The sequence below is a fragment of the Austrofundulus limnaeus genome, unplaced genomic scaffold (assembly GCF_001266775.1).
Source record: "Austrofundulus limnaeus strain Quisiro unplaced genomic scaffold, Austrofundulus_limnaeus-1.0 Scaffold29, whole genome shotgun sequence".
In the NCBI taxonomy this organism is placed as follows: Eukaryota; Metazoa; Chordata; class Actinopteri; order Cyprinodontiformes; family Rivulidae; genus Austrofundulus; species Austrofundulus limnaeus.
In genome coordinates this window covers 2,249,857-2,268,613 of record NW_013952431.1, presented here as the reverse complement: position 1 = coordinate 2,268,613, position 18,757 = coordinate 2,249,857, and the positions used below count along the sequence as shown (strand labels likewise).

Here is an 18,757-nt window from a genome sequence, read left to right as displayed (position 1 = left end):
AGATTGTCTTGACCATGTCTACATGCCTAAATGCACTGAGTTGCCGCCATGTGATTGGCTGATTAGAAATTAAGTGTTAACGAGCAGTTGGGCAGGTGTACCTAATAAAGTGGCCGGTGAGTGTATATTTCCACGATAACTGATGTTTAGACTTTAAACAGAACAATTTTTAGGGTTTTGAGTCCTTTATTGACCGAAAAGGCAATCATGTTTCCACCTGTATGTGTACATCTGTTAGTAAAATACTGAAGCTCAGGAACTGCTGGATCACTTTATGTGAAACTGCCAGAACGTACTGGCATACATCCAAGGAATGCTACAGTAGTTTTATAATAATAAATAATAATAAACTCATGGGGTGTCAAACTCCAAAATTAGAAACTTGGTCCAAGTCATGGGCCAGTCTTCTGTCAAATTTTCTTGAAAAAAATTATTCTTGTAGAAATACAAATGATCTTTTCCAAACTGTTTCTAATTTAGCATTTAGAACTTAMAACCCTAATGAAGAAAAATGATTAGGTTACACTACATCAATAACTTTTTATTTATTAGTTCTTAGAGATACGTTTTATTACAACCCAGCAAATCAGGTAAAAAAAGAAAACTCACTAAAAATTCTATATGCTGACTTTAAAATAGGAAGAGAATACAGGTAAAGTAAGTAAAGTTGATTTTTCTCTTGCTCTTTCCACACCAAAAATTAATGATTACTGCAAAATTCAAACTTAATTCATTTGGTTTGAAAGTTGGACGGTTGTCATGAGAAGAACAAAACTATTTCATGTTTAAAATATTATCTTTGGGGCCGAATAAAATGTTAATGAGGGCCAGATTTGGCCCACCGATCTTGAGTTTGAGCTCTAACTACTTAAAGTTGAATCACATTTTAAACTTTTGTTTTGTGTGTGCGTTTCCAGTCCAGACACAGTCTTCAGAACGGGGACGTGGACGGGGCCCGGAGGCTGGGTCGACTGGCTCGTCTGCTCAGTGTGGTCTCCATCATCTTGGGACTGCTCATCATCATCATCTACACCTCAGTCCACCTATCAAGTACAAACAGCCTTTTGACAACACGCGTCTGAATAATACATCTCAGGAGCTTCTGACGGCATTTTTCTTTTCCTCTCTTTCAGCTCATTGACCCGGAGGAGCCGACAGAGGGGAAAACACGTGCAACCTTAAAGCCAAACCACAGATGCAACAAAGAAAAAAAGACAGTTCAAATAAAAACAAAGTACAACTGATGACGCGACTACATCCTGACCAAACTTCAGATAGCAAAAAATAAAGCAGCCAAGTCATAAAGGATGGTCTTGCAACAAGTAAACACATAATTATTTACACGTATTATCACTGAAAGATGCATGCATTAAAATCCAGAAACATTTGCCTGACAAAAKATCCAGATGTAAATTGTTTAAACAGAGGAAAATGTAGATTTGCACGAAGGGGCTCTAAAATATTCAGTTCTCTTTTTGGAGCTTGGACTTTTTGAAATGATGAAAATGATTTGTGGAAGTGGAGAGAATGACTGCTGGACTTTTCTGTCTGCCATGAGGCTCCCATAAACAAAAAAAAAGGGGGGGGGGGGGGCGTTTGAATTACACCTCATGTAGTCTTCATATATTCCTTACTGAACGTCTTGCATTTACAGGTAAAAGTAAATATATATTTGAACTAAGGGTAAACATAAATATRATGTCTGCACATTTTCTAAGAGGTTTGTATCCCAAGTGGTGCTGGGTTTGTTCGTCGGTGCAAAAATCAGAGGTTTGTGAAAAGATGCGGGGGACACGGTTTTTACTTTTTGTCATGTATCATTTGGAAATAATGAGACCAACTGCATGCCTGAATGTTAATAACCAAATATCCTGCCTTCGTTTGGACTGTTCTTATTGGTTTAACGGGTTTGTCTATATTTGCCACGGCTCTCTCAAGATTTTAACCTTGTTTTATTCTGGCAGAGACTGAAAAAAAAGCCAATTTTGTACCTGCAAATGAAATCAGATTAGGTTTTTCCTTCAAACAAGTTGAGTTGACTACACTCTTATGCAGCATCATCTCCATTCTTCCATCTCTACATCCATTTTTTTCATGGTTTGTACAATGTATCAATATTTCATTGTTATTACAKCTGTGTATACTGCAAAGACTGAGCATCAATAGTACAGTATAATTGTTCATGAGATTGCTCTGAAGCCCACAGCTGATGGAGAGCCTCACAACTGCAGAACGAAAGAAGAGTGGAGAAGAAAATGTAGATTTATTGCACCGGATATCATTATCACAATATTTAATATTATCGCAAGTGCATGTTTTCCTAATATTTTGTTTCTTTTTACATTCGCTACATTTCTACATCTTTTCATCACTACCATTCCTACATTGCTATAAATATATATCGACTGTTAAAAACTGTTGTTTCTATGTACGTTTTACTCCTTGTATTCACATGTAACCTATTTATATGGAAGAATGTACACACAATATGTCCGCATGCTAAGTGCCAAACAAGCTGATGTGCACTTATTTTTGTAAATGAACAACTCTTTGAGTTTGAGCGAGATAAAACAGCATTTAAAAAGGATTCCTTCAAATCAAAGCATGACAAATTGTCTGAATCAATCACTTTAAGAGCGAAGTCGATGTTTTCAGTTCTTCCTGCTGATCCAAGTGACTTGGGCGCTTAAAGCTCATATATCACAATAAAAGACAGGTTGCATTATTTAATAGCTTTTTTCTGTCTTTTTAATTATTTCAACTCAAACAAGAAAACGTTTGCACAAAATATGGGGGAAAAAGCATTTAACTGGATTCCATTTGATTAGATCTAATGGTTGGGCTTTTACAGCTAAAACAGCGACATGAGGCAGCTAATGTGATCCTAAAGTCAGAAACTGTACAGTGTCAAAGATTTTAATTTTTTTTTTACCAGTGGTTTCTGCAAAATGTGCTTCATTGAAAACCATATTAGACCATAACTGCAGAAAGATTACTGCATTCAACCACCTGAAAGCAGCACAAATCCAAAGATTCCCCATGTTAAACTGAGTGCAACCTCCTGCTCCGTGGCTCAACCTCAGCCCTGTTCTGTCAGTAAAACACCTCAGACTTTTCATCTTCATACTGTGCTGTTTCTTTTCCAGTCTGCTGTATGTGATGGTTCCCATCTCTGTTGTGTACTTTCTGCATGTCAGGAATAAATGTTACCATGCACGGTCTGCGTTTTGTCCAGTTTGTCTATCGAGTCCAACGAGAACATTTGCATAGAGGAGGAAATACAAGAAGAGCTAATTATTTGTTGTATCCTTCATGCACATCTAATCAACGTGCTCGACGTTAATCTAAAAACTGGTTTTATCAGATGCAGAATTCTCTAGTTTTTCAGGCTCTCTGACAGTTTTTCAGTGTTTTCTTTAGATTTCAATTCTTTGTCTTGTTCTTGTACCCGATCATACGAGCATATCGTGCATGGACTAAAAACAATTTCTGAATGTAAGGAAAAAAACAGGAAAGAAATCTAGACCTGACACAAAACCTGTGAGATGCATCATCTTAAGGCAGGTCTTTGAGGGCCACTACTCCGCATGTTTTACTTGTTTCTCTGCTCCAACGCACCTGATTTCAATGAATAGGTGATTAATAAGCTTCTGCAGAACTTGAAGAGGTAATTTAAGCACTGATTCATGTGTGCTGGAGCAGGAAAACAAGGACTAGGACCGCCCAGCGTGGTTATTATAGCCTGCTGATTATTTGCTAAGGTATGCATCTGAACAACACTGGTATATCTGTTTAGTTTAAAAACCTGAAATATGTAGGTTAGTGGATAAAGGCACTTCAAAAAACTTTTGGTGAAACTACTTCAAAAAGATTGCTAGAAAGTCTGGCTCCTTCATTTCAAGTTAAAAAAAGACAGTATGTTTACGTTTACTACTTTAGTGTGCAGGATGCATAAGTTTATTTAAAAAAAATGAAAAAATTCTTAGGCAAGTCAAAAATAAAAACAGGCGCAAATAAATTTCCTGATGATTTTATCCTAAAGGTGAAATCACTTATTGAAGCAGAATGACACAATGTTTACTCACTGCTGATAAAATGCACAAATTGTTTCAGAAAATAGGTAAAATACATCTAAACACCCTTCGAATGGAGATGAATGGAATTAGATGATGTAAAAATAATAAAACACATTTATAAGTGTTAAATTTATGTTTACTTTCAGCTGAGACAGGCTCAGAAAGATGGATTTTACTCCACTTTGTCAAATTCAATATAACAGCACTGCAGACAGTTATGGCTGCAGTATATCGGATTGCTCTATAGTGCGCAGCTGTTGCTTTTATTGCATATATAACCCTGTACATCCAGCAGCTCCTGATACACAATCTGGCTGCATTGAACACCATTCATCATGACCAGCCCAGCTCCACGTGGTAGAGAAAAAAAAATGTTTTTTTTTAAAGCAGTCTCTGTTTAAAGGCAAGCTGTTTAGGAGTGGAATGAAGTGCAACACACAGGACAAGAAAAGGGSTAAATCCTCTTCAGCTCTTCAAAGTATTTCATTTAGATTCCAGTCAACCAACTCCTCAAAGGAGTGTGAAGAAACAACATTGATGTTTCTCACACAGCTGCCTCGATTTCAAACTCTTTAAAGAAAAATGGAAGACTTCGATCCAGCTGAAGTCTTTCAGTCGTTCACCATCTCAAACACAAATGGCTTCAAATCAAAAACCAATGCAGCACTTTGAGAGGGAGACGGTGTGAAAAACACTCAGGACGCTGTGTATTTTCATCTCTCTTCTACAGACCACTTGAAATTGTGTGGTAAATAAAATTGCACCACTACTAAAAATGCTTTTTATGACAGTAAATATACTTTTCATCACATTACAATAATAATAGAAATACAGAGGTGCCARTCAGATTTTTATCCTTCCTACAACCTTAGCTGTTCTTGTAATAACGAAGAAAAATCTGAAGCGTTGAAGTAACTTTTTGTAAAATAATGAAGCAAAGATGTTTTCAAAGTTCAATAAACAGTAATGGTAAATACTGCTTTTACAATATGTAGTGTTTTTATTGTCTTACTGACAACTTGAAGCACTTTTACATTATCAGTCACGTTTATCCTTTCACACCCACAGACTGAGGGTCAGCCTTGGGTTTAGAGTCTAGCAGGGTGGGACCAAACTAGTCAAGGATTGACAGCCGACTCTCCCTGCTGAGCCACAGCCACACATCAGCACTGGTAATAACTAGGAACTGATTTCAGAACTCTTTCAATCATAAATGGGTCAATGTCTCTCAAGAAAAGCTGAATCAGTCTCCATTTTTTAAACTTTAATTATGAAGTTAAAAGCTAGATTCATTACTTATGAAAGTGTCTGTGTATTTCCAATAAACACAAAAAAAGGGGAAATAATATTTAAGAAAATTGGCATTATGCACAGTTTTACTCATTCTGTCACTATTTTTTTTAACTTGGCATGGCTAAAGTGAAACAGGAAGATTACTGGTCTTTCTTTACTGAAACATTATTTGAACTCTTTGTCTTTGATTAATCAGAATAATCTACAGAAACAGAATCTTTGCTACGGTCTGAGATAACCCTGGCAGCAATGGAAAACACATTTTAAGAGATTGCTCAGTTATAACCAGAAATGAAATATTAAAAAGATACAGAAAGTTTACAAAAGTCAGCCAAACCAGTCAGCTGTTAGCGTCCCCATTCTGAAATCTTTCATTAATAAATGAGTCTGAACAATCCTGCTCAGTTCAGGAGTGGGCCAAGCTTCTTTTCTTCTGCCTTACTTCAGCAGTTAAACACTAATTGATTTAGTCGTTTCGAAACATAAAGCCGATGTTTAAAAGAAGCTGAGCAAGAACAACCTTCCTGTTATTTATTTATTCTCTGATAGGGAAAAAGAAATGGAATTAGCTGGACTTTTAAGCAAATGAAGTAAAACTAGATTTTGCAGCTCTCCTGAGGGAAAACCTTCTCAGAAATGACAGGCCACTTTAAAACTAAAATGAAAAGCAAGTCACGTCAGACGCTTTTTCTTAAAACATATTGGTATGAATAATTTATTAATTCACTTTTTACAGTTCACAATGAATTATCAGCCTCCTCTGTTAATTCAAGAAAAAATAAATCCTTCAACATCAGGAATTAAAATGCATCAGTCTCAGTTTCTTCCACTTTCCGAGCTTCTCCTCCGACAACCTTTAAAAAATAATAATAATTTGGTTCTATTAGTACTTTTAATCCTCATTTTCTTCTAGRTAGCAGAACACCCGTCCACCATCCCTTAAATCTGCTTCTCTGGTAAAATACAGGCTCAGTAGGATCGTGTTCCTGTCCCCAAAACTGAACCAACTAAAAGTCTTTCTGCCCTATAACCTCCAGGGTCCTCCAGTCACTGAGCTGGGTCTCCAGAGTGGAGGGGAGGGGGGGTCCAAAGGCTACGAAGAGTAGGTGAAGCCTGTCTTTAAGAGGATTCATCTCAGCAGGTTTTCAATGGAAAGCATAGAGGAGGAGGAGGATGGTGCAGACCCCGATCACAGTGCCCAGGATGAGAGAGTCCCTTCTCTTTCGCAGGTTGATTCGCTGGATCAGGTTGTTGATGGTTGGAAAACGATCTGAGTTGGAGGTGGAGGGGGTGGAGGGGGGGGGACAGTTAAAGAAGACAACAATGTAACCAGTGATTGTCCCACCCACAAACACAACCATGCACACAGTTCTGAAGGATACTGGCCAGCGTGTTGACCCTGCTCTGTATGGATTTCAACATGCCCCGCTGGGAGGTCATGTTCTCCTTGGTTGCCATGGCGATGCTGAAGAAAGAGACAGCGTTAAAGTGGCGGCTCCGATGAGCAGCGTTAAAGTGCCTTTTACTGCAAGTGAGGCAACATTTGATTGGAAATTCAATTCCACCGGGGAGGATTCCAGTTCAGAAGAAGGAGGGCGGGGCCTTCTGAAGGAGATCAGAATGAAACTTCTGATGCTGGAGGTGCTAACTAGAGCTTTAGTTTTTATTATTATTTATACACAGAACTTTACTTCTTAACTCTACATATTTACCCACATCAGGTAAGAAACTGGGGGCTCCTCATAATCTTTATTGGGTCACCTGCAGTATGTGATCATAGCTAAGTTTGGGGAGGCGGGCACTTGAGTGTGTGTGAAATTGAATGACCCTGTATTTGGTGAAAGTACAGCTGGGTGTTGGCAGGAAAAGCTTCAGGCTCTGCGTCCCACCCACACACACACACCGGCATCTCTTACACTCAGTAATCAATAAAAGACACTGAGCCTACCTCTCAGCTCTAAGGTTGAGGAAACTTTGTGTCCAAGAGCCATTCTTAGTATCAAAATACCACCAATTACTTCCGATATGAAAGTTTAGTAAAAATGCATAAATTTATGAATAAGTTGTGGGAATTTGAGGTAAAATTGTTGACATTAAGAAACGTTAAAATTTAAGATGTTGGTGTTACAGAACAGCAGGAGAACTCTGGGCGTGGTTAAGGTCATGACCTCTCCTGTAGTTGGAGACCACTGAGGGTGAAGTCCGCAGCATTGGCCCGGAGCTGTTTTTTTTTTTTCTTTTTTTGGGGGGATGGGGGGATCATGTTCTCCTCAGTCAGGAGGAAAACACTGCTGACTCAGGGCTTTTGGCTTCACGGTAACCACCTCATGAGAATCAGAGCTGGAGGATAAGGAGGCGTCGAATCCGATYAGATGAAACCCGAGGAGCTGATTTTAGAATCAATTCAAAACATTTTTAGAAAATAAAATTAAAAGCCAGAACAACCATCTTCATAAATCACAGCCAAGGATGTATCTAACACAAAACACTCCATTTGCTTCAACTGGAGTATTTTCTCTTTAAATAGATGAGTTAAACTGGGTTTATTTTATTTTAAAAGGACATCCCAAAAAATTTATAAAACATTATTTTTTTACTGTGGTTTAAAAATCTAAGATGGTGAAAGTGCACAATCTAATTTATTAAWTAATTTATTTATTTTTTCTTGGTATTAAATGAAATTGACATCTTTGTCAACTATTAAACATCAAAACCAGGAAAGCTTGTTTTATAAGACTGACCCTTACAGCTTTTTATTTTATGCATTGATGATAATGCACAACAACAACTAGGCACACTTCTAAACTTTCGTAGGATAAATTACCGTATTTATTCGTGTCTAATACAATCTCATGTACAATACGACCCCCCCCCCCCCTTGAGCTTAAAAAGCATAAAAAATTTAATCCTCAAACTACCTCCAATTTTATACAGACTTCAAGATTTTTCAGCCTTTGCAGTCTTTTTACATATCAGTAAAATGATCATTGGACTGTTCATTTTATTTTATCAACATGTGTACTAAAAGATATTTTGACAACAAATATATATCAGCTGTAGCAGCATCATATGAATTCTGGCACTTTACACATAGTCCACCAAGATGCACCAACACAAAAGTCAGAGACTTCACATGAGATTTGGGCCATCTTGTGGGGGAAAAGCAGATTACGTCCTACTCGCGAGCGCCTCCTCTGGTGGGGAAACTTTTTTTCAGGGATACAAACTTTTTCAGAACACCTGTAGACGGCAGCCATTACAGTTATTTATTTATTTACCGTTATTTTACCAGGCAAGTCCCATTGAGATCTTAGATCTCTTTTTCAAGGGAGGCCTGGGCCTGAAGGCAACCTATTGCACGTTTTGGGGACGAACATGTGTTTGTTGTTGTTCCAGGAGCGGCCCAGTCGCACGTTAATGTCATTAGTTCGCTATCATTACTAAAGGTGCAGGAATACTTTTCCCCCCCTTTTTTTCACATTATGTCGCCTGCCTGGATTTGTTATCTAGCTCAGAGGCACGAAGGAGTGTCAGAAGTAAGTTCGCTTCAACTGCTTTTTACGTCGTGGTCTCATTTCCGGACTCAGGCATTTTGTGAATGAAGCCGATATTTCAGTTAAAATACATAAGTAAAAATATTTATCCGAGTATAGTACTACCCCCCAACTTTTTGGATGATTTTATGGATTTAATTTTACATATTATACTTGAATAAATACGGTAGTTTAGTCAGTTGTATTATCTACGTTTTACGCATAGACAGGTTTTAAAAGTCAAGAATATACTATTAATATAAATATATAAAATATGAATTTATTACATACCTTTTTAAAGTTCATAAACACTTGTCATTTGCATCCCGACACAAATAATCAGAACAGCATTTAGGACTGCGGTCATAATATTGGTTTGAGTTATACAATGAATATGTTTTGTTTGTTGTTTTGGCCTCGACTCACTCTGAAGTTTATGATAAATATGATCTTTTGCAAACACACAAGCACTGTAAATAAAATCACACTCTCCTCTTCAACTATAACATTCCCCAGTGGATGTTTTGAATGGTGCAGAGGTTGGGAATTTCCAATTTTTGTTACACTCTGGCTGCTCCAGTTGGGGCATAACACTGCCCACACAAGGGTCTCAGTTAGATTTTAGCATCCTTTCAGTTGTATTTCTGCTACATAATGGAGATTTCACAGGTCCAACCTAAAACCAGACAAAACCTCAGGAGTTCACAAATAATAAATGGGCTCAACTGTAAAATAAAACGTCAATGAAGAGAAACTGAAAAAGACAGGAAGCAGGTTTTACCTTATTGTGTCGTCCATCAGTCGGTCTGAGCTACAGTTCAGAAGTAGAGACAAAGGTCATAATTAGATACAGACACGAGTGAGTAATTGTAGTTTGGAAATAAATATGTACACCATGCAGACACATTAGTAATTTGTCATTTCACTGCACGTGAAAGCTGCATGATCAAAGTAAAACATATTGTAGATGACCAGAGATCAATGAGAAACTCACTGGTCAGCAACTGCTGACAAAACTCAACAACACGGTGCTGCAGAAAGAGCTGCATTCTGTTTTCAACATGATGTCACATTTGGTTAATATAAATTGTCCAAACATCAATGAGATCATGTGTGCACCTGCTCTTAAGCTTAATGATTAGAGCATCTGTCTCCACTGTAAGCAGTGGTGGGTTGTGTTAGAACTGCTTGCTTCTACATAAAGACATTAAGGACATCTCTCAATAGGTTTTCCAGCCCACATCTACAAGAAGCTGCAAGTGCGAGAGTGAATCTGAGGAGAAAATGGGAGCACTTAGCAGCTGAGGTGAGTCACGATTCATGACGTTTTTACATGGAAGAATGAAATGAGGCGAAAGATCCTCCCGTCCACATCTAGTGGGCGAGGCTGGATTTACCATCACATTTATTCATATGGGGGAATTCTGCGGTTTCAGCTTTTAGTCGGCTCCTTCCATATTCCCCTCACCAGTTATGTTTTGCTGCAGTCATTAAATTGCTCATTAGCTTCAGCTAATTGCCTCTCCCAGCGTGATAAATGAACCCATCCCAACCACACGCTTTCTTTCCTTCTTCCACCCCTTCATTCACAAGCAAATGGGCTTCAAAACAATCTGCTTAATGCTGGGTCCAGTTTTTAATTGAGCAACAAAGATCTGGTTAAACAATAAAAAAAAAAAAATTAGTCTTCAATGACATCAAAGAAACTCTGTGTGACTACAAAAACCGGAGGTAAAACACATCAGAGGTTTGCACATATTTATAGGATATCAGAATAAAGTTTGAGCAAATAAGCTGTCCAACTTTAACCCAGGTTTATTTAGAAGGTAATRTAGAAGATGACACTGTTATGAGGCKGAACTAAACAAGGAAGTTCTGTAAACTAAAATATTCACAACACTGTCAGAAATGATCCAGACCCCACAAACACAAGCATTATACATTTAAGGGTTAGTTGTCACTATGCTCAGTAATTAATCTCCAAAAAAGTCAATCCAGACAGAACTGCTGAAATTTATCAGAATCAGAAAGACTTTAACACTGCAAATTTATGTGACACATTAATTTATGTGACACACTATGTGTCACATAAATTTATGCAAATTTATGTGACACACATTTGCTGTGAGCAACTTCACTTACTGAAAGTAGAAAAAAGCTAAATGAGCATCAAAAAGGACATTTGGACAAGAAAAAGAGATGTTAAATGACCATAAACCAACGAGTGACCACTGACCCTTCACTCTGTTCAACATACAGACAATAAGATGTCAACTTTTGCTCACTTCACACTAAATTAAAAAAAAAATCCATCTAACAGGAAGTCCTTATCAGAGCAACCACGACCATTAGAGCTGCTCCAACATGAACTTTTAATGGACTCCTTCTAGTTTATTCATGAAGACCAACCACAAAAAAAAAAAAAATGAAGAAACATTTAAAAATGATGAAATAGATCAGAACTGTTCTTTGAAGCTTTAATAACTAAACAGAAACCAATCAAATTTTACAACCATCTTTTATAAAAGATGTTTTTAGTTTATAATGATAATTTATATTATCCACATTAAAACCAGCCCTGCAGAACAAAATGTGAATCCCTTGTTGGCGGTTATTCTGTTATAGAAAAAGCTGTCAAATGACAGCTGCAAAACCAATAAGCAGACTAAAATCAATAATCTTTATCAAGTTTCTATCTGGCTTCACCAAAACATTTTGGCTCTGATTATAAAAATATTTTGTCTCTGCAGTCTTCAGGGTCTCTTTACTGTTTATGGCAATAAAAGGATCAATTAAAGGTAACCCAAACCTCTTTTTCAACCTTCTTTATACTCCTACCTCTGCCAGTGGTTAGGAAACACCACACAGTGCGGGCGTTGGTTTCAGAATATAATTTTATTATCAGACTCCTAATGAGTCATTCTGGTTTGATACAAGTGGGTGCTCGAGGTCCAGGTGGCTCATGCTAACCTGAAGGCGTTCAGTACAACAGAGGTTTATTAAATGGTGGACATTCTTTATTCCCAAGGTTTGAACCAAGATTAACATTTGAGTAAAACATTACTGTATAAATTGTTGATTAACATTAGATTTTAAGGCCAATAAGGGTTTTATTTTAAGACACACAAACGATGATTAAACTTTTTTTTTAAAAATGAGCAAAAACAAGGTGCACAGGCAACAAAAGCCTCCCAGGACATATTTACACACCTTGTCACAGCTGCAACCATTAAAAGACAAATAAGCTGATCCACTACCCAGACTGCTGCTCTGTTATTGCAGTGATGCAGACCTGTATAATAACCAGCAGCGCCATAATATTAAATAAAGCACCGTACAGTGACAATTTCTTGATAACCAGGTTTTCCTGTTCTAAAGGGAAAAAAAGATTTAGCTTCCATACCTCTATAAATGTTCCAGACTTAAATATTGTTTTATTCAAAACAGACCCAAACTCATTTAAAAAGTGTCTACTAAGGTATCAATGTAAGAGTAAGATTTAATAAAACTGCACAAAATTTGCAGCAATCAGAGCTTAACATAAGGCTGGGAGCTTACAAAAAGCTGCAACTTTAACTGATACTGAGCTAAATTTTATTATGATCGTAGCAGAAATTCATCCTCAGCATATTAGTATATTCATTCCAGTATTGTCGAAATTTGACAGCACGGCTTTAAAACCCATTTCAAAATAAAAGGCAATGCTGCAAATACAAATGCAGGTCTAAAGCAGTTGTTCATTGGCTTTATGTTTCAGACAGAGAGATGCGTCCACCGTTTACTCTCTGTAGTTACTGCATGTCAGTTGTTTTGTGAACACAAATTGTTGTGCTCATTATCTCTTCATTCATAAAAATTGATATTTGTATTTAGTTAATGAATTAGTTGTATACTCTTCAATCTTTTTTTCTGCCATGTCTTTCAGCCTTAGATTTTATTCGTTTGCACATTGCCCTAGATTTTAGCAAATTCTCCCCACATACAGTTCAATGGAAAAGCTTTCCAAGTTTGGTGACAGTGCACTGCAATCTACCCACAAGCACATGGGTGTCCATAACAAAATGTGGTTGTATCTGTGTAAATGTCTGCCTTGTGGTACTTAGCAAGAGCTGGGTAGTTTTATGTTTACAAAGTTAAAAATCACACTATTCACCTGCAAATTTAATGAAAATGTAATGACGTGGAAAAACATATTCTATTCTAAAGTAGTCCTGAAAACTACAGGTCAAGCTTAATTAGGAAAAAAAAACACCCACTTATTGGGAAAAACGTCAGGCCCGGTTTTAAGTTTTTGTGTCATCATATTTACAGTTGAAGCTGGACTGCAGGTATCCTGCTGATATTCAATTTTCCATTCCACTCAGGGTGCATCTCACACCTCACACACAGAATTCACATCCCACATGCTGTTCTTCAAACTGAACCAAATGATAGCAGGAAACACTGAAGGTGCTGGAGATCATGATTTGACTTCCTGTGTCATAAAATATTAACTTTATACAGTTTTAAGATGCAAAGCTGTGTTAATAAACTAGAAATCAGTCTAAAATTATTTCCAACATGTTTGAAAGTAATGATTAAGATCTAAACAGTCCAGAACTCCAACAAACACCATCAATACTGTTTTTAATGTTATTCTAAATCACTGCTTTGTCACGAAATGTTGTCTCTGACAAGACAGCGTTTTTATTCTTCTAAAAACTTCTTGAGTGAAGACACAAACATAACTTAATAAAAGAAGCCGTAAAGCTCAGCTAAATTAAACAAGAAAACTTTGAATACAACCTGTTTTAAAAAGTTAAGAAAACTGAGGTGAGCTTACTTTCTCAGGTGCTCGTGCTCTTTTAGAAACAGCTCCGTTCTTCTGTTGTTGACCCCAGAACCGCTCTTGTATGACCTGATGAGAAAAAAGTAAAAAATGTCAATGTTACTTTAACTAATTACATAATGTGACTTTGAGAAAAAAGAATAATTCTTTAATTACATTGAGAGGAATGTCAAGTTTTCAGATAAAAAAGCTAAATATTCAGAGTATTTTTTTAACCTCAGTGGGCATCAGAGTCACACAGCCAGGGCAAAGTGTCCTCTAAACAGCTACTCTTGTATCTTTTAATATCACCACCTTTTATTTTTTTCCCCAGTAGTGATGTGGTAAGGCTTTGCTGCTTCATGCAAACTGAGGATAATTCATCTGGTCCCCTGACAAGAGGCACTAGATTAACTGCTGAGCTTCAATAGTTTGTATCACTGCACAAACTGCAGGGTCAAAGAGAATTACGTTTATGATGCTCAAAAAATAAATAAACTAACTACTCAGTTCTAATCTCTTTTTGTCACCAAAAATTACAAATGGACCATAAATAAACCCAACAGCTGATGGTTCCCAGCAATCTCTGATTAATGGAGCTTAAATAAAACCGTTTTTCCTCAATAACAACCTTTACGGGAGTAAAGATAATGAACACACTCATTGTCTTCCAACTGGTGCAACTCCAGCTATCAGCGTCTCTAAACAGCTGAATGTGACGCACTCTCGTGGCCATTTAACACAGCCCCGCCTGCTCGTCGGGTGAGAGTGAGATAAAGAGCACAGAGGGAGGGAGAGCTGTGCACACATATACACCATTAACATCCTACCCTACCCAGATGACAGCAACAATAAATGTGCCTTCATCCTGAGAATGCCGTTAAAAGCCTATGAATAATATAAATAAAAAACAGAAAAACCACAATTCTGTATACAATGCACACACAGGAGTTGCAGTGAGTTTCGGTTGGTTACCCCAGCAGCTGGGCTGGACCAGAACCACCAGCATCAGTGTAGAAAGGCTTTTTAAAAGGGCACTGATGTAAATCACAGGCTAGTTGTCATTTTTGTTGTCGACATTTAGAATCAAAGCAGCACAAGGCTCTGCTCCTCCTGTTGTATGAACGGTGCGGCTGCATACAGGGGGTGTGTGTGTGATCAAACAATGATCTGAGAGCTCACTAAGGTGTTAAGAAAGGTTTTAATCATATGCAAGACGTCCTATTGTTACATTTGTGTTCATAAGTTGGTGTGTGCTGCAGATTCTTTTAATTTTTGTACAATTTTCTATTTGCGCAGCAYAAACCACCCTCATTCTGGACCATGTTTCACTAATTGCTAAGATCCACACTGCCCTCTGCCTGACAAAAAGCTACTGCAACAAAAATCACGTCCACAGGACTACAGAGAAATAATTACAGCGCTAAATACTTTTACATCTGCATTTTTTAAATCAATTAATAAAAGTTAAAATGGACAGCTTTTATTAGAATAAGAAAAACAACAGTTTTCTATGTTTTATTGTGGCGACAAAGAACTTTTCCCTGTTTTTAATTCTAAGAACTTCTAACACTTCAAAATGCACATAAAATTATGAAAAAAACAATTAATGTGAGCACATGGCCCACGGTGAGCTCYTAAAACCATGAAGAAGCAGCACAGCTCTGACACAGCTCTGGGATGGATGATTGAACAGACGGAGGGATAGATAGAAGAATGGATGGACATGTGAAACCCCAGAACTAACAATGAATTGTGGATGAAAAATCCTATTATGTTACTGATTTCGAATAATATTTTGTGACTGTAATATGTGATCATAACATCATTTCATATTATGTTATCAAAAGGATGATGGCACATATGTGAATTTAAAAGAGTCATGGCTCCTGACAGATGAAGAAGTTTCATTTTGATTACTGAATCATAAAGTCATTTTTATCTGGCTCCTTCTGTTGTCTAATCAAAGAAACTTTGGTCATGAAGCCCRTGCCAGTTGATTGGCTCTAAGATTTGTGCACGCTCTAATCACAAACACTTCCTGAAAGAAGATTGACTCTTGGATCTGAATCAACCCAAATCACCAGCCCCCGAGGTTTAAAGACTTCCTGCTTTTTGACCATTGCACCAAGTGCAGACACTCTGCAGTTTGTTGAACCTGTGACCTGCTATAATGCTTTATTTATTTTATTTAAATCTCCATAAAAAACATTTCTTTTGTTTGATTCTAGAGTCCACAATAATTTCCCAAATTCCACCACAGGTTTTACATTTGCAAACTGAATACATCTGCAATACCCCACTAGAACATATTTTCACTACAGACATAAAATAATTCTGTACAGAAGCCTCAGCTCTTCAAGAACTTGACACGCCATTATTTTAAATAAGCTTACTTAAAACAAATACTTTAAATGTAGCAATGAGTGGCTAACTGCAGAATAAAAGGTGTGTGTCAGGCCTGTGCAGACGTTTGGATCCTGAATAGATGGAGCACAATCGATGGGGATCCTGCAGCATTCACTGTAAGCGTACTGCTGCAACTTAAATCAATATACCATTACAAAAACAAGAAAAAACACCAGTCCTCGTCTGTGGGAGCCTCCAGCTCATTTGAATACTTAAAAAGGCTTTCAATTTTCAAAGGTTTCAAAAGTGAGCATTTTCCAAGTGAAAGGCAAATATTAAGTGTCTACAACCTATCAACTCTTTGAAAAATATTTGACAGTTTTTAAACTGTTTACTTGTGCAAATTTATTTAATAGATCCAATCATGACGAGTGTTTACATGCATCAGGCTTTTATTCTGAATAGAAGTACTGACATGGGCAGAGTTGTAAACTTTCCCTAAAAAAAAATAATAAAAATAAACCAGAAGAAATTCTACTAACAAATGTTCTGTGCCTTCAGAGCGCCCAGAATGAACCTGCACCATGTTTTAATAACTGTGGAGATGTTACTGCACTCCCTGACTGAGCTTACAGGTGAAGACAAACAGCATATGTTGGTTTGCTGTTTGTCTTCCTTCTTTACTGGATGAGAGAGCGGGAGGAAATAAACATCCTTGAACGTTCTGTAACCAGTGAATGAAAGTCAGAAGTCATGTGCAGTCAGGTCAGTTTTCCACAACATGATCAGAAAAAGTGTTTACAAGACAGGATTATAATTTTTATATGTTGTATAAATATAAATAAGATTAAAACAGACTGTCTGCTTATATATGACCATTCATTTATCACACATCAACCTTAATTTAGCATCTAATTGTTCCAAAATCTAATTTGTTTCTCTTTGGAAATGTGAGGAAGCCGTAAATCAATGTATGGTTACTCACTCTATGTCTTTTCTGACAGAACCTAAAAGGTCTTCCCTTTCCCGGATGGCCAAGAAGTTGCCTTTGGTTTTGTGGAATTCTTGTGTGTAATCCTGAACAGTAAGAATCAAGAAGACAACACAGAAACAGATACATTTAGCATGTAGCGCTTTGAAAAAAATAAAAATAAAACACGAAAATACAAAACGTTACAACAAAAAAATACAACACAATACAAAAAGAGATGAGTAAGAAGAAAAAAAAAAACAATCTGTGGTGATTTGTTGATCAGACCTGCAGGATGTCTCTGTGTCTCTGGAGAGTGTGCATGAGTGCAGAGTTCAGAGAAGCTGTTCCCGGGGTGTTGGTGTACTCTGCCATCTTATCGTTCACTGCTGTCAGCTGATCAATACATTGGAGATGTGAGAAGGGACAGATGGAAGAAAGAAATCACAAAGTATTAGGACTAGATTTAATTTCACTTATTACTTTTGTTTGTCTTTTATTTTGTTTGCCTGCTTCTTTCTAAATCAAACACAAGGTTACTCAAACATTTTGAAGGAGTGATCCCTATTGTCCTCCATCTCATTAAATGCATAAATTTAGGATTGTCTGATAGCGTTCCCTCCAAATTTTGTTCCTGGACTAAAAAAATAAAAAAATAAAAAAAAAAAGGAAAGAATTTACTCACCTTCGCTAGAAGCTGTTCGATCTCAACAGACATGGTGTCAAACATCCTGTCCTGGGTAGAGTTGTTTAGTAGTGGGGTGGTGTCCGAACTTTAGAAAGAGTGAAGAAAGATTWGAAAATAAACTTAAAGGTCTTTCTCTTGATTGAATGTGTCCATAAAACATACAATGGTGAAATTAAATACTTAAGACTGACATTAAAAGACAAGAGTTTCAGTACCAGCTGGAAACAAAAAAAAAGGACAGCCTGCTTGCAAAACCTTGAGCATTTTACTGTGATGAAGTTTTACAGGTTGAGATAGTCAGATTATCAGATTATCACAAACCATTGTCCCTTTGCATCTCTCATATCTCCTGGAAGGTTACATAATTAAGTTTTTCAATCGTTGAGGATATGACACCACAAAACTACAACTTGGGTGACACCGTTTTGCTAAAGTAAGTATTTGACTGAATCCATGTGTGATTTTACCAAATCATCAGGCATGTTGAAATCATGAAAGGGCAAAAGGTGGAACAATCAWGCTACAAGGAGCAGAGGTCACAAAGCTGCAGGACTTAGGCCCAGTCCCAATGCTCAGTGCGCACCCTACGCCCCTCTGTGAAGTGTGGATTCAGTTGAAGTGTACAAAAGTGTTCGAGTGCTCAGGTTACAAGCGTGCAAAACAATTGAGAATTGGGACAGTACGGGTTACATCATTAAACACCGGTAGCTACCGGTTGCTGTGAGGCCAAATTTCATATACATAAAAGCAAATGTTTAAAGTAAGAAAGAAATTTTATCTGCTTCATGACTGAGTTTACACAATATATGCAATCTACTCACTTCTCTACTAATCAGAGGGCAAAAAAATTACAATGTCTTGTTCACTTTTTGGAATTCCTGATTTAACTTTGTCATGATTGGTTCTTTTTTGTGGTGTAATCCTTTTATTTAACGTTTATTATTATTATTATTATTATTATATACAGCGGGTAAAATAAGTATTGAACACGTCACCATTTTTCTCAATAAATATATTACTAGAGGTGCTAATGACGTGAAA

The 18,757-nt window shown here is 37.1% G+C and overlaps 2 protein-coding genes across 2 annotated transcripts in view; one reads left to right on the top strand and one right to left on the bottom strand.

Moving 5' to 3' along the window:
- The window catches only part of trarg1a (trafficking regulator of GLUT4 (SLC2A4) 1a), a 15,914-nt gene extending 12,693 nt beyond the window's left edge, over nucleotides 1-3,221 (top strand). Inside the window, exons 2-3 of the mRNA XM_014005322.1 lie at nucleotides 918-1,050; nucleotides 1,134-3,221. Coding sequence (XP_013860776.1) covers nucleotides 918-1,050; nucleotides 1,134-1,141 — 141 coding nt within the window. The 3' untranslated portion in view covers nucleotides 1,142-3,221. The remainder of the gene's footprint in view (nucleotides 1-917; nucleotides 1,051-1,133) is intronic.
- A 2,833-nt stretch (nucleotides 3,222-6,054) lies between these two features.
- Nucleotides 6,055-17,801, bottom strand: gosr1 (golgi SNAP receptor complex member 1; the record flags this gene model as incomplete). The annotated part of the gene is given in 7 exon segments (XM_014005321.1): nucleotides 6,055-6,639; nucleotides 6,752-6,834; nucleotides 9,684-9,713; nucleotides 13,725-13,799; nucleotides 17,044-17,135; nucleotides 17,317-17,424; nucleotides 17,714-17,801. Coding segments are annotated over 7 exon segments (601 nt in total), but the record flags the coding sequence as incomplete, so codon positions are not given.
- Nucleotides 17,802-18,757: the final 956 nt, after the last annotated feature.